Source organism: Squalius cephalus, assembly GCF_949319135.1.
Source record: "Squalius cephalus genome assembly, chromosome: 16".
Classification (NCBI taxonomy): domain Eukaryota; kingdom Metazoa; phylum Chordata; class Actinopteri; order Cypriniformes; family Leuciscidae; genus Squalius; species Squalius cephalus.
In genome coordinates this window covers 27,195,052-27,211,838 of record NC_137137.1, presented here as the reverse complement: position 1 = coordinate 27,211,838, position 16,787 = coordinate 27,195,052, and the positions used below count along the sequence as shown (strand labels likewise).

Genomic DNA, 16,787 nt, shown 5'->3' with positions numbered 1-16,787 from the left:
TTTTTGTGGAGGGTTTTTTTTGTGTGTTTTTTTGCAAACAACCTATTTCATTATATCATAGTAGATACCATGCTTATCAATAATTAAACAAGTGTTTGAAGAATGGCTGGATAAATACACTATTTTAATGTGTCATTGTTACGGTAACACTTTCTAATAACGTTCAGTTGTAAGTCATGTATAAGTGGTTAGTTAATGATGAACTAATCATCTAACATTCATAAATGATTAACAAGTAATATACTAACATTTTATGTATGTTTTGTAAATTCCGTTACAAGTCATTTACAAGTGATTAGTAAATGATTAACTAATCATTTACGAGACATGACTATGCATTCATAAATGATTAATTAGTCATATGTTCATTATTTTATGTATGTTTTGTCGATTCAGTTATAAGTGATTTACATTTGATTAGTTAATGATTATGATCTTATGCCTTATTGATTCTTGAAGTGGTAATCTACGAATGATGTGTAACACATTAAGATTAGGGGATGCAGAAAGTGTTGTAAATGATTTATTCATGCGTTTACACATCGTGTTGAACACTTGTTACTTACCTGTTACAAATGATCTGTACATGTATACAAGGCATTTACAACACATTCTGCACCCTCTAATTGCTACATACAAAAAAAATAACATAATTTATTAAACATTTATGAAACGCATATTCATGTTTTGTAAATGATTAGTTAATCATTAACTAATCAATTGTAAATGACTTATAACTGAATCTACAAAACATACATACAATAATTAACATATCACTTATTAATCATTTATGAACACATAGTCATGTTTCATAAATAATTAGTTAATCATTTACTAATTACTTGTAAATGACTTGTAATGGAATTTACAAAACATACATAAAATGTTAGTATATCACTTGCTAATCATTTATGAATGTTTTGTAAATGATTAGCTCATCATTAACTAAACACTTATAAATGACTTACAACTGAACGTTATTATAAAGTGTTACCACACTTTTTCTTACACTATTCTTTTTTCTTCTTCTTTCTTTTACCCTAAAATATTGATGTTAGGTTGACAGTCAATCCTCAGATGTTTGTGAATGTTAAGTAACTGGATGTTTCTGTTCTCTCCTACAGCAAACACTAAAGGAAACAAGCGCTCCAGGACCAGAACTGACTCCTATACGGCAGGACAGTCTGTTGGTGAGTCTTGATTTTAACCCATTCTAATTACCAATACCATAATAGGTTAAACTCCCCTATGAAATACCTTGACAAGAACAGTTTTCGGTAAAACTTTATTTCGATGGTCCCTTTTGAACATTCTGTTGACTATAAGTCACTTTGCAACTACATGTCAATTTATTCTAACCCTAACCCTACCAGTCTACTAACACTCTAATGAGATTTAGTAGACATGTAGGTGCAACAATACTTAGTCAACAGAATGTGTTAAAGGGACCATCAAAATAAAGTGAAACCCAGTTTTCTTTCATGCATCTTATTTCTTTCTGAAATAGGAAGTTGGAAAGATAGCCAGTAGCCTTTAATTTACATCACAGCAGTGATCCATGATTTGCTACTTTGCTACCAGTGTGTTTTTTTGTTTTGTTTGTTTTTTTGTTTTTTTAACTTTTAGAAGCAGAGTAGTATATAGATGACCTCAAGCTAAAGTCTTGTTCACACAGAAATGACAGAATATGTACTGAGAAGTTGTTCCGGCAACTGTTCTGGCATTGCATAATTTTGTTCACACTGCCAGAGCTTTCCCGTATACAGCATCTAATGTACTCATCCAGAATTTCCATCAAAACTAATGCATGTTCATGGTAATAGATTTAATTTTGTGGTATGTTTTTGATGTGTTTCATGTAGAAGCCATGGAGGGCATTGACCTGGGAGAAACAGCCCACAAAAAGCCAGGAACTACAGTGCCTGAGTCAATTCACTCCTTCAGTAAGTCCTTGAGGACTTAACTTCACTCCTTAAAGTTATGCTGCTTTCTAGTCCTCCTTGCTAGTTCCAATTTACAAACTCAGAAGTCATGATTATGATCTAAAGTGATTTTGGTTTGAATGGTGCGAGGACCCTGGAATTGTTCTGTTTATTTTTTTCTAATTCTGGAAACTGAAGAACTTAGTTTCCGGAAAACTTATTTTTTTAACGAAATAAACGTGACTTGACTTGATCTGAGTGCCGAATTGCAGAGCCGGTACGAACATATCTACATCCCTATGATCAGATGCTTTCTCAACTAGGGCTGCTCGATTATGGAAAAAAAATCATAATCACGATTATTTTGGTCAGTATTAAAATCACGATTATGTAACACGATTATTTCACATGACTTTGGGAATGTGTTGCCTTTATTAAAAAGACACCTTTCAACAATTCTTAAAAAATCGAAATTTGAACATTGATTGTACTTTTTGAACTATTAAAATAAATAATATAACAGATAATACTTCAATGAGTATTTTAATAATTCCCGCAGGTCTACCACTTATAATGCGGAAAATTCCCCCGCAAACATTGATTCACTTTAGCATGTAGATTGTTTGAGTATCCTCAAATCAATCAAATCATTTTAAAACTTTCTCCAAGACGCAATTTCACAAACCACATGAGTATTCAGCGGTGCTGTGTCTTCTCTCTCTCTCTGTCTCTCAAAATGGGTTGGACAAGGCAAGCGTCGAAACTACACTCTCGCGTTTAGGAGTCGGGACATGACGGAATTGTCACTTGCACAATCGGGCCAGCTTTGCATTGTAACTAAAGTTGATCATTTTCACTTCTTTTTAAGTCTTATCAGTTTAAACATTCAAGCTGAGAGAGTTTATGGCTTCTGGAGGGGCGGATGTGCGTGTGCGCGTGTCATTCAGAACACAAGACAAAATTAGAGCGTTCTTTCAAAACAGAACATGGCAAAATAATCGCTTTTACTTGATTGTACTATTTTGGTGATCGTTGGGAGCCGAAATCGAAAATCAATTAATTGCACAGCCCTATTCTCAACTGCACTTTTCTCATTCTTTTGTTTGTTGGGTAAGCGTAGCACAAATAAACCATAATTAAAACACCACTTCTAACAGCATAGGCAACATAGGAATGTTTTCAAACAGTATATACGGTTGGTCAGGTATTTCAAATCTGGGCCTTAATAGGAAAACTGCGTGCAATGTATCTAGCTGTTATGACACACTTCAGCATTTGTACACCCATTCAGGTAACACTTTATAATAACTTTCTTTAATAAATCATTAACAAACATTATATAATGCTTAACAGATTATTAGTAAATATATATTCACATAGCTAGAAATATGAGATAATGTGCTTGTTAATGTTAATTAATGAACTTATTAAACATTAAATATTGATTAACAGATCATTATTTAATGTAAATTGAAATACTTACAAATGTCATTAAACTTTCATTTCATATATTTCATGCACTTTTAAAAATTCTACAAATGATTTTGACAGGTGATTTCTATTTACAATGATTAACCCTCATCCTTCCCTTGGGGCATTTTGACCCGGAATCTTTTTTTTTTTTTCTTTGAGTGTTCATACAGTGTCATATTGAGTTTCCAAGACCCCAGGACTTTTGTCGCACTTGAACCAGGAATACACACAAAAAAAGATTTTGAGGAGTTTTGTGGTTAAAATTTATAAAAGTAACAAATCTTTCCCTCGCGGGTCAATTTGACCCCCATAGGAATGAATGGAATGCGAGGAATGCTTCAGTACACATAAAAAAACCCAAAAATGCTCAAAATTCAAACTAAAAATGCTAAAACTTTTCCAAAAATTTTTTTTATAATGTTTACATGTGTATCTGAATGCCTACTGAAGTAAACTGATTTTAGGACCCAGCGGAACAGCTCATTTGCTCCAAATATAGCTATAATGCCATCTAGTGGCAAGAGTCATGAAATATCATGTTATATATTTTTTATATTTTTCCACAAGTTATATTTTTCCACAGGTCGGCAAAGACATCCAATGTAAGATATTTTGAGCTGAATTAAAAGGTTTATGCATTAAATTGTGAGTTATTTTGAATTTAAGTTGAGGAATGGGCTTAAATTACTAAATTACTAATATTTATTTATTATTTATTGATCAAATTTAGTAATTTAAAGGTAAATAAAATAAAAAATAACAAAGATCTCTAAAAGAAAAAATATTATCAAAATGAAATTAAATAAGCTTTCTGGACAAAAAAAAAAAAAAGTATAATTTTAGGGCTTTGGGTCATTTTGACCTGCGAGGGAAGGTTGAGTTAACAAACATTATCTAAATATTATAATGCTTAACGGATCATTAGTTAATATATATTCAAATAGGTATAAGATAACATGCTTGTTAATGTTTAAATAAACATATTAAACATTACATAAATGATTAACAGATCATTATTTAATGTAAATAAAATACTAAAAGATATAGTTTAACTTCAATTCATATATTACCTAATGCACTTTTTTACATTTACAAATGTTGTGAAAAAGATAATTTTTTTGCACCTGAAATAAACCATATTATTCAATAACTCATAACCACAGTCTGAAAAGGTCATACATCCAGTCTTCGTTTGTTGTGGTGTGTATTTTTTTACATATCATTTATTAATTATTTTGTCCTGTTTTTGCAATACCTAATCTAAAGTTTAAACTATTAATTATTTGTAGATGTTTATAACTATTAATCAGCTACTGGTATTAATCAGGACTTTTAGCTACTGGTTAGATAAGTTTAGCTTTATGCATTCTAAAGACATAACAACACCACATAATTGTAACATGTTTTTACTGCCTCAACACAAATACATTTTTCAATAAAATGCTTGTTCATTTATTAAAATAATGTAATATAAACAGTTTGAACCATTTTCCCCTTAAGTAATCAAACTGACCCTGTACAGTGTTTTTTAACATAAGTACACAGTCGTTAAAGACTCCTAATATAAAGTGGGACCAGTCATTCTTATATTGTTCAATTTTATGTTGAACATCTGGATCACTCATAGCTACCAAGCATGAGTTTGTATTTTGCATTTGTACTTTTGTAAATCTAAAAAAAGTGCATTTGGTAATATGAACTGAAGTTTAATGGCATTTGTAAGCATTTTAATTTATAGTCAAACCAAAATTTCTTCAGACACCTTCAACATTTATCACATTATCACAGTTTATTTGCTATAGTTTAGAAAATGGTAATAAAATGTGACAAGAACTCCAATCAGATGATATTTCAGTGGTTTCGGCCATCCTCCTGTTAGACTGTCTCACAAATGAATTATGTTGAATATCTGTCAGCTGTTTAATTTAAGTACACAATTAGATAATACCAATTTAGGTCAACCAATTACCAAGCAATGCTAAATCTTGCTCAGTCTGTGGTGTAAAAAAGGTCACATTAGCAATTAAAGAAAAAACACTTAAGCAAAACATGGTCAGGTCAAAGTGTCTGAATAATTTTTGGTTTTAAATTTTTATTCATTTTACTGGTAGTCCACTGTATGAAGAACTTGTGGGTATAATATGTCACAGTTTACTTTATTTTGCTAGCCTCGCTTACATAAATTAACTATAGTGTCCTGCACCCACTTGTAAACAAATATCAAAAATTATATCAGGTGTCTGAATCATTTTTGGTTTGACTGTACATTAAATTATGATCTGTTAATCAATCAATATAGAATGTTTAATAAATTCATTAGTAAACATTAACATGCATATTATCTCATATTTCTAGCTATGTGAATATATATATTAACTAATGATCTGTTAAGCATTATATAATGTTGGTTAATGATTTATTAAAGAAAGTTATTATAAAGTGTTACCCTCATTTATTTTAAACACTTACTTTTGTGTTGTAAAATGTTGTGCTGTCACCCGGCTCACCTGTTATCTAGTAAGCACAAGAAGTGACTGCATCTAACGAATACTTTTTGCATTATTCATTTGAATGTGTCAGTCATTATCTGTTCTGAATAAGGTATTCAGCTTCGAGTACACCCCTAGCACATACAATGTAGGGCTGGACGATATGACAATAAAAAGTATATTGAAGATATCTCACAAGTGTCCCAATGTTGACTGCAGCAGTCAATTAATAGGTGATAATCAAAAATATCAGGGGAAAAAAAGATAAATGGTAAAACTCATAATATTTTTAATTATCCCAGTAGTTACCATATACATTTTTGGCATTTTGATACTATACAAAAATTATAGAGTAATAAAATTGACTATACTCGTAATAAAAATATTTCAATTAATTGTATACAATCATTTAACAATATTTGATAAATTAGCTATAACCACTTGTGAAGAAATATTTTACACATTGCTATGTGACATCAACATGCATTTGTCATTCTTAAAATCACAATATGAACGTTAATCTTCAAAATTGTGTTATTTTTCTTCAACATTTCTTCCAACTCCTCACGAAATGCAATTCATCAACACAAATTCAAAATTATAAGAACTTAATTGTAAAATGATTAGCAACTAAGAAATTTAGCAACACAGGCATAATAGGAAAGCTAATGTTTACTGTTGGTTTAAGTACAAATAAGTATAGTTAAACAAACCTTTAACATTTCATAACATTTCAATTTAACGTCTCATAAACTACTGATACTCTTTTCTGCCCCTGCTCAAAAGATATTTACATAGAATCCGTGACTTGTATTGCGATGTGTCTGTATTATTATTAGAAAAAGTGAATTTATAGTCGAAAGGTAGTGGGTTAAATCACCAGTGTGAACAGGTTTAAATCTTGGTCAAATTAAATAAAAAAATAAAAAATAAAGTAATTAAATAAATAAAACTTCAAATGTTTTTCAAAGATGAATTAAAGTCTTATTGGGTTGGAACGACAATCATTAAAATAAATATAGCTGCGAGCAGCAATTATCGGGGTTCAAGCATCGAGTTCTTTATGACATCAATGCTTTTGGGGTCTAGGCCCATGGTTATAGCCATTTTCTTGTTTTTTTATGTTATAGCGCCACCAAGAGGCCAAACTCCACAATCGTTTATTTTATTTTTTGCTGTGACATCAGATTGAGCTCTTACATATGTGTACTATTTTTATAACCATTTTAGTAAATGTAGCCCCGCCCACTTAAAACATCTTGGTGTCCTGTTGCAAACGTGAGTTTTTAAACATGAGTCGCAAAGTTTTGAACTGTTTATTGATAATTATAGATATTTAGACTCAAGAGCATATTTCTGCTCTGGTTTGGTTCCGATTGGGCTAAAAACCTAGGACTAGTTCATAAAAGTATCTTTTGGACAAAATCAAAAATGGCTGAAAAAATTTCATGGCAGAAATGAAATCGGACATTTATTAGTTGTCTTGAGCCAAGGATTCCAATTCCATCTACGACCAATGGTCTCGGAGTTATGAGTGATTTCACGTTTTTAATTGCTGTGGCGACCATTTCAGTTGCTGAAATTTCTGCGCATTACGCTTGAACCCCTAGTTAAATAGTTTAGTAATTATTATACTTCTGTGTAATTCACAAAGCCCAGCACATGATACGCAGAAACATGATATGAACTTACAAGCATGTTTTATTAATTAGTCTTTGTTTAAGTTCAAACATGACAACATTTTATTTATTTGTTCTTTCATTTTAGATCCCTTGTTTTTTTATGGTATTTTATTAGATCCCTTGTTTTAATTTGTTCCTTTGGTTTGCTTTAATTAAATCAAGGGAATTAATAATTCACAATTTAACTAAAATAAAGGAATTCATAAAAAGGGCTTGACTTAAAGGTCCCATTGCATGAAAATTTTACTTTATGAGGTTTTTTAACCTTAATATGAGTTTCCCTAGCCTGCCTATGGTCCCCCAGTGGATAGACGTTTTGATGGGTGTAAACCAAGCCCTGGGTATTTTTGAGAAAATGAAAGCTCAGACGGGCGAATCTAGAAATCTTAGGGGAAAGGTTACCTCCCCTTTCTCTTTGCCCGCAAAAAGAATTTGGCCCGCCCATGAGAAAATGAGCAGCGCGATATTGGTTTTTCCTCGAGAGACATCGTGGCTTGCAAACGAGCGAAGCATGCCAGTTGCTCAGTGTTTGGATGTACAAATGAACACAAAAGTATTTTTTTAGTTCCTTCATCCGAGCCTCTGAAGAACCAGTGGGTTATGTGAATTTCTGATGTGTAATTGTTCAAGCTCAGACAGATAATCTTTCTCTCAAAGTCGTTTAATACTGTTTATGCATCAGTAAATCAAGCCAGTGACTAAACGATCAACTTCACGTCGTTCCTCTTAGTAGGATGAAAATAATCTTACTTAAACTGTGATTAATATATCAGAAAGCGATCAAAGAACAATACCTTTCCAATCGCCCAAGCTGTCAATCACACAGCGCGAGTTTATCTGGACACTTGCCAAAATTCGTTATGAAATCAATGACGCTGTTACACTGCACAACGAAGCTCTTAGGCCCCATTTACACTGCATGGTTCAAGTGACCCAATTCCAATTTTTTCCTCTCATGTGGCACAGATCGGATATGACCGGTGAACGTGTAAGCAGGAAAAAAACGCATGGATTCCAATTTTCTCAGATCGGATTCAGGCCTCACTCATATGTGGTAATAAATCGGATATGAATCGGATACGTGCATTTGCGTGTGCCTTGTAAGCAGACAAATCGGATATTCCCCAGTAAATGCGAGTCGTACATCATTAAAAAAGGAACGTCAACTCAGGTGGACACCAACTGCGATCACATGACTTTGGCGCGATGGAGGACGAAGTCTCAACACAGTGCAGTAATTTTTTCTCCGCCTTACGAGAGCAATGTTTTGCTGACCGTTGAAAATAGTGCGGAAAGCAAAACACTGGATAATTAGAGATGCCCGAATCCGCAGCCAAAATCAAATCATCCACCCACCACTCACCCATGCCAATAATTTTCTCTGATTTAAGTATCCGCACCCGATGGTCAGATTACTATTATTCTTATGTGTTGTTACGCGTGAGGATAAATGGATTATCATCACCTTCAACAGCGGACTCGGCGAGGGTTGATGCGCGCATCTCTAATAATACAATGATGAGCGCTACTTTTAAATTAACATTTCTTTAAAACAAAATTTATTTGACAGAATTTAATTTTCTTAATGGCATAAACAGTCTTTACTCCCTTGAAACTTAAAGTGGAATGGAACATGCTCATATTTTAGAGAATGTAGTTAATATTTTCGTTAATAATGATTTATCATATCTACCTGCGACCCACCTGAAATTAATCAGAATGTTATTTTTTATTAGCCTACTTGACCCGCCCGATCCGCGGATTATCTGCAGAGCGCGGATATAACCGCGATCCGCGCATCGCTATAATAATTTTGTCTGCTTCTGCATCCATTGCATATCGAGCTGTTTTACTTCATTTTCCAGGTCAAAACATCTACATTTGGTTGTTTTGGCAGTGTAAAGTGTAAATGCAAATATCGGATATGGGTCACTTTTAAAAGATGATGTAAGCGGGTCGTGAAAAAAATCGGATATAGTCAGCAAATCGGAATTGGGCATCAAGACCTGCAGTGTAAATGCAGCCTTACTGTACTTACCTCATGTTTGCATTGGTGAAATCATTAGTGAGAGTGCAGAAACTGCGTTGCAATGATGAGATCTTCATTCACGCGATCAACAGGCTGTCATCTGCTCAATGCTCATCACTGCAACCTTTTATGTGATGGGAATAGATCTAAATACTTAAAAAAAACTTTTCACGATTCGTTAATCCCGATAGCTGTAATAGTAAAAACGTATAATAGCTGTAATTGTAAAAGTTTTCGAGAGAGTTCCACATGTAATGCTAAATATTTCATATGCAAGCATGTCAGCCAATCACAGCAGTGGGCGTTTACACTGAAGTCTCACAGCAGGCACGCCCCTTCAAACAGAGCGTTTGAAAATCAGAGGCTAAAATCAGGCTAGGAAATATGCTTTTTATTTCTAAACTTTTGATCTAAAAAACATACTAACATTATAAGGGCAGCACAGGAAACATTCTAAAATAATAAAATAATCATGCAATGGGACCTTTAAAGAAACATGCCGACTTTTTGGGACTTTAGCTTATTCACCGTATCCCCCAGAGTTAGATAAGTCCATACATACCCTTTTCATCTCTGTGCGTGCCATAACTCTGTGCTAAGCTAGGCTAGCGGTGGGTGCGTCAGACAAAGACTGGAGGTAAACGGCTCCAGCTAGCATACTGCTCCCAATAAGTGACAAAATAACGCCAACATTTTCCTATTTACATGTTGCGATTTGTATAGTCACAGCGTTTACAAATAACAAGGTCACATGAGACACAGCCATCTTCTAACCGTATACATACTGGGAACTATATTCTCAGCACGTGAGAAGCCCCATGGTGAGGAGCAGAGAGTTCGCTCAGAGTTGGAGTAAATCACTCCGCAGAAGTAGCAGTGCTTCGCCTTTATTGAATCAGATTTTTTTAATCAGATTTCAGGCTGTGTGTTTGTCATTGACATTGCTGCTTCATTTTTATTCCTTCAGTTGGAGATGGCCTTGTGCAACCTGAAGCCTTGAATAAGAAAGCCATCCAAATTATCAACAGGGTGCGGGACAAGCTAACTGGTAAGCAAAACGCTGGCCTTTTCTCTTTTAGACCACAGAAGACTGAGCACACATTTCTAAGTGACTTCACGATTCTAGCACTAACATACAGTACATTATCAAACATAAATAGCTAGTAAAACAAATATTAATGGATTCATGTGAATGTTTTTTACTTCTAGGACGAGACTTTTCCCATGATGAGACCCTGGATGTACCTACTCAAGTGGAGCTGCTCATCAAACAAGCTACTTCGCATGAAAACCTGTGCCAGTGTTACATTGGATGGTATGTGTTTTTATTGTCTTGCTTAAGAGATTGTAAGAAGTGTAAAACAGATATTTAAATGTATGATTTTTTTTTTTTTCAACATAGTTCAGAAAGTGTTATTTTATCCTGTGATATATGTAGTGTTGTGTGCTTAAAGTCTTTTTTTTCTCTCTCTCTTATTCTCTTTAGGTGCCCTTTTTGGTAGAGCTTCATATTGCTACTGCTTTCTTTTTCCTTATTTTGCTGTTAAATTCACCTTGGATAGTGATGCAAGCACAGACTTTGATAATTGACATTGATTTGAAAAAAAAAGGAAGCAGTCACTTCAAGCAGCAGATTTTGTAATATGACTATCACATTGTCAGTGTTTTATTTTATTTGAAATGATTTGTACAAGTTGTACAGGGACAAATATCACCAAAAAATAAAGAATTAAAGAAAATGAAGAGACTGTTTCATATAGAAAATGAAACCTATCTTATCTTCATGACAGTTAAATGTTCTTTACAATAAAAATGTGTAAATGACGACCCGAATATTAAATGATGACAATACAATCTTATATTACTCAATGTCTCCTCCATTAGCAATGTTTATGTCAGTGTTTCAGTAGCAATAGTCATGTTAAGATACGCTTGATATTAACAAAATGTTTTTTTCACTCCTATTCTACATTGATTTAAAAGAATATTGGAAAAAGACACCTCTCCTGAAGAAGAAAAAATCTTACTTCCTTAAAGGGAGGGTGAAATGCTATTTCATGCATACTGAGTTTTTTACACTGGTAAAGAGTTGGATTCCCATGCTAAACATGGACAAAGTTTCAAAAACTAAGTTGTACGTTTGAAGGAGTATTTTTGTTCCAAAAATACTCCTTCCGGTTTGTCACAAGTTTCGGAAAGTTTTTTTCGAGTATGGCTCTGTCTTACGTAAGATAGAGCGGAATTTCCTTATATGGGTCCTAAGGGCACTTCTCCGGTAAGATCGCGGGCGCGCGCGCACTCGTAGAACAGAGCAAGAGAGTGAAAGCAGTTCGCCATCAAAGCGCCCTGCCCGGCTTTTGGGAAGTCAATGTCACCAAAGAAGTGTGTTTTTGGTTGCCAGGGCAAGACAACCCTGCACAGATTCCCAAAGAACCCAGCGTTAAGGAACCCGTGGATGGAGTTTGTTTTCCTGAGCATAAACGTAGTTGTGTAAGACTGTTGTTCCCTGCATTTCGACGATGATTGTTTTATAAACAAAGCCCAGATCGATGGATTTGCAGATCGTCTAATGCTTAAGGATCGAGCAGTCACAATGATAAAGGTTCGCGGTCGTGCGTTGGAACGGTGAGTAAAACTGTTGAACAAATGTCTCTGTGTGTTGTTAGCTCAGCGCGTTAGCACAGATTTAGCTTCGCCCACACGGCCCGCCCCCAGCCGCTCGTTTTTTTCCGGAAAGACTCGGTACAGCCAATCTTTCAATTAAAAATATAATAAAACAAAAGACTTTTTGGAGATATGAAGGATGCAATATTACTCTATAGGTACTCAAGATTAACAGGAGATTGAGTGAAAATGAGCATTTCACCCCCCCTTTAAGAAAAATTTATTGAATGAATGAATTCCAGTAGTTGAATTGTTTTCGTCCAAATTCATAACAATGTCCAATTATCACTTATCAGTGAGTGAACTCTGATAATCTTAGCTAGAGAAACAGCAAGAGCTGTGTCACTGTTATAATTACCAGTGCCCTGGCACACTGATAGAGTCTGGACTGTCACCAGAGCAAATTTGGAGTCTCTAACTCAATCCCTCTAGTGCCACCAACTGTCCAAAGTTGCACTCATGTTTAAGCTAATAACTTTTGAACCATAAGGGCTAGAAACTAAATTATTTTTCCCACTGATTCTTTTTCCCACCATATGACGTCATTTTCCACCATGAAAATGTTTCCGGTGTTTAGAATTTTCAGAAAAAAACTACTTTTTTCGTACTCCTCCTTGGCCGTTGCTCTGATTTTTACGAAAACTGAACCTGAATTGTAAAACTGAATTGTAAACGTGCTGCGTTTCGGCACAGTCCCGCCTACTGGTCCGGAGATACGAAAAATGGCTATTTTTGCTTATAACTTCTGAAAGGTTTGTCCAAAAATCATAAAAGTGGTCTTGTTAGATTCGGCAAGTTGAATGATGTCCAATTTTCCGACAGTGGTGGCTGCTGGTCTGCTGCTGGCAAAAACGGGAAGCTCATTTTTGCCAAAATCAGGTCAACAATATTAGAATTGTGGGAATTAGGTTCAACTGAAACAAGGAATGTGGTGTATAATTGTGTGAAATTTATGATGAAAATTGGCTAGCAATTTCGCCAAGCAAATACCAAGAAATAGGTTGCAGCAGTTTGTCTTTCGACTACACTTGCAAAATCTGTGATGGGACTAAGCTCGAATAGCTTCAGCGTCAGCGACTTTTTATAGTACACAATCGCTGTCAATCAAAAGGAGATGCAGTCTTTCGACAGACCCTCCAATCATCACGCAGAAGTCTGGAGTCCAGGCCATTCATCCCCAGAGACGCTGAGCGTCCATGGGCGGGACCTAATCGTAGCATTTATCCAACGACCGTCTAGTTTCGAAGCACTGAAAAAAACTGTTCAAAGCAGCCCCATTGGAGTCAATGGACGCTAGGCTTCAACATGGAAATGCACTGTGACGCTACAGGTATGTATGAGAAGGAAATCGAGTCAACCGTCCTGCTATATGTAGCTGATTCTGAACGAACTCATCTTCGGGATGAACGTGTTCTAACGCATTTTTAGTCAATAAAATGTTAACACAATAGTACATATTTGACCATTAATTTTTTTACATTTTAGGGGAAGCCGAGCTTCCCTTACAGTCTTAAAGGGGTGGTATAATGCCCTTTTCACAAGATGTAAAATAAGTCTTTGATGTCCCCAGAGTGTGTATGTGAAGTTTTAGCTCAAAATACCCCACAGATATTTTTATATAGCATGTTAAAGTTGTCAATTCTTTGAGGGTGAGCAAAAACGCATCGTTTTTGTGTCTGTTCCTTTAAATGCAAATGAGCTGCTGCTCCCGGCACAGAGGGCAGAGCTACAAGAGCTTGTGTCCTTTTACCTCACACAGACATGCATTTCAAAATTTCAAAAACCTTTAGCCTTTTATGCTCAAACCGAAGTCAGAAAGATGGAGAGACTCAAGAAGAAGTGACGACATGTAGACAACATTTCTGAATGGTTAGTTGGTGAGTTTATGTAGCTTCTGTGTAGTTATCTTATAGTCATTGATTAACATATTCTGTCTTGATAATCTATAAATCGCATTCCCGGGGTTCGGGTTTATGTCAATTTTAGGGTTAGTGATGTCACTAACCCGGGAGGAATGTCGTGTAGTCCCTACCAGCCGTTTGTTGTAGTCCTTAAAAAGCAATTTCTTTAAAAGAAAATACCTCCCTTTGCTTTGAACTTTGAGCATTGTAACTTTGCAGATGTTGTTTATGCTCAAACAGCAACATTACACACTAAATAAAGTTAGAAAAGTGAAATCATATTCAACCACCCCTTCAAAGAAATCCCCACTGTTTTCCGATATTGGCCATTTTAGGCATCGGCCATTTTTAATTTTGTAGTAAAATGCTGTATCTTATGGACCCATTATTCATTATTCATTATGGACACATGGATATCATTACGAAACGATGCACTGAAGGAGCCTAAGAAGGGTCGAACCAGCCACCTAGGATATCTATAACTTTGGATTTGGTTGACTTTTTTTCATGGGAATGAAAATTCATAGTCGCCTTAGATTCGTGAATCCTTGCCGAGTCCAACGATACCAAGCATGCTAGGTTTTGCCTTATGGTTTGTGTTTTAGCACTTAAACAACTTTTGTGAATGTCTTGTATCCACTGTAGGAAAATCGGAAACATTTCAAACTAATTTTTGATAGTAAGTAAATTAGTAAATACAAAAAACTTGCGAACCCATTTAATGGTAAAAATTGAATTGATGTTCAACAAATAAAAAACAGACGAACAAATGATAAAGCTCGGTTTGCTGAATAGTAGATACCTTTCTACAAAATCACTCTTTACAAATGATATGATTACAGATCATAACCTAGATGTGCTGTGTTTGGCAGAAACCTGGCTAAAACCAGACGATTACATCTATCTATAAATTACAGAAACGTCTGTCTGTCAGTCAGTCTGTGTGTCTGTCTGTTATTCGCATATCTCTCGAACCATTAGTCCGATGGATTTCAAACTTGACAGGTGTCTCACTACGGGTACGAGTAAGTGCAGTGCCAAGTTTGACGTTGTTTGGATTAGAAATGCAAAAGATATCGTTAAATATATCGGTAAAAGAAGCACTTGGAAGGTTGTGGTTTAAAAATAAACATTCTGACATTAGAGGGTTGTATCGGTCCATAGATATAAACACTAGATGTCGCCTGGGCTACGGCAGTTCATTGGAACGAATGCGTCAATAGAGCCGCCATCTTGGAACAGGGGAGCCCCTCCTCTTTAATGCATCAGCGTCAATGTAGACAAAGGTCTAACGGAAATAAAATCACCTATAAAACCTAATAAAATCACATTTTGGTTCGTTCCAACAGTCAGACATGTATTTATCATTGAGTCCAGAGAAAATTTAAGGTTTTGCTATTAAGATAATCTATTTCTTTTTCAAAATATAATACATAGTGCTAGTAGGTCTAAGTTTATTAGTCACATTCTTCAACTTGAGTAAACTTAGAATTAACTATGGCTACTTACCTTAGCCTACTGCATGCAAAATGACTACAATGGTGTGACTATACATGTTAATTTAAACATTTTCAAGCAGAGAAATGTACACTTGACTTATAAAAAACGACTACTACCATCCACACAGTAACTAGACTGATCATATTTCTTTAAGCCATGTTTTGCGTGAATGGGGTTACTTTAACTGTAACAATTTGGTCAGAAATAAACATTTTGTCAACCTTGAAAAGAGACAAAGGCAAATTTACATTTGACGTGTTTCATGGAAGTGGCTGGCCTGAGAAGTTTTGAGGTCTGCATCTGAAGCTTATTGCCAAAACCTGACTGGAACTACACAATAATACGATACATTATTGTGCATGTCCAGTTCTCTGAATTGTTTAAGTACAATCTGGATTAAAGTAACAATATCTAGTAATCACCATCACATGTTCCAATGTATTTGGAATAAAAATATTAGAACATGAGCTAGACAACTTGGCTTATATTAATCTCTTAACTGTAGGTTTCCACTCTTGTGAAACAGAATCACATTCATACAGAACCCTCCTCCCCCCCCTTAAATCAGTGTAGTGTTTTCAGGGACTTGCCTTGTTTTCAAATGCTATACAGCGCATGTCTAAACTCAACACACTTCTATATAGATTTTAGTTGCACATAAAGTCAAACAAACAATACAATGCAGTTGTGGCATTAATACTGACAAGTTTTAATTAAAGTTTAGTTAAAGTTTTAATAACAAGCTAGTCAGTATTACAAAACAATGCACTCCCCAAACCTAATATCCATCGCCTAAACACAATATACATATAACAATACACAATATACATAGTAAATATGGTTCTAACATGGTTAGCACCTGACCTGTTATTGTTCCGTTGAAAAGCTGAGGTGGCAGAGAAAGAAAAGGAGTTCGAGGATAGCATAGAAAAACCAAAGTTTGACTCTGAGGCTGGACTTGTGTGTTATACTACAAAGCTAACTGGTGACATCCTTCCAAGACTGTCAGCTGAGTTAACCATTCTTAAAACTAAGTGTTTAGTATCCCTGCAACAACACTACCTTACACAGTTTCTTCCTTAGACTTTTGCTCTGCAGTTGCAGAGTATGAACCTTTGCCACATGGT

At 35.0% G+C, this 16,787-nt stretch overlaps 1 protein-coding gene across 1 annotated transcript in view; it reads left to right on the top strand.

The window, feature by feature from the left end:
- Window positions 1–11,156, top strand: part of mtor (mechanistic target of rapamycin kinase) — a 398,131-nt gene extending 386,975 nt beyond the window's left edge. The window contains exons 54-58 of the mRNA XM_079897701.1: window positions 1,125–1,190; window positions 1,863–1,943; window positions 10,563–10,643; window positions 10,805–10,910; window positions 11,082–11,156. Coding sequence (XP_079753827.1) covers window positions 1,125–1,190; window positions 1,863–1,943; window positions 10,563–10,643; window positions 10,805–10,910; window positions 11,082–11,097 — 350 coding nt within the window. The 3' untranslated portion in view covers window positions 11,098–11,156. The remainder of the gene's footprint in view (window positions 1–1,124; window positions 1,191–1,862; window positions 1,944–10,562; window positions 10,644–10,804; window positions 10,911–11,081) is intronic.
- The last annotated feature ends 5,631 nt before the right edge of the window (window positions 11,157–16,787 follow it).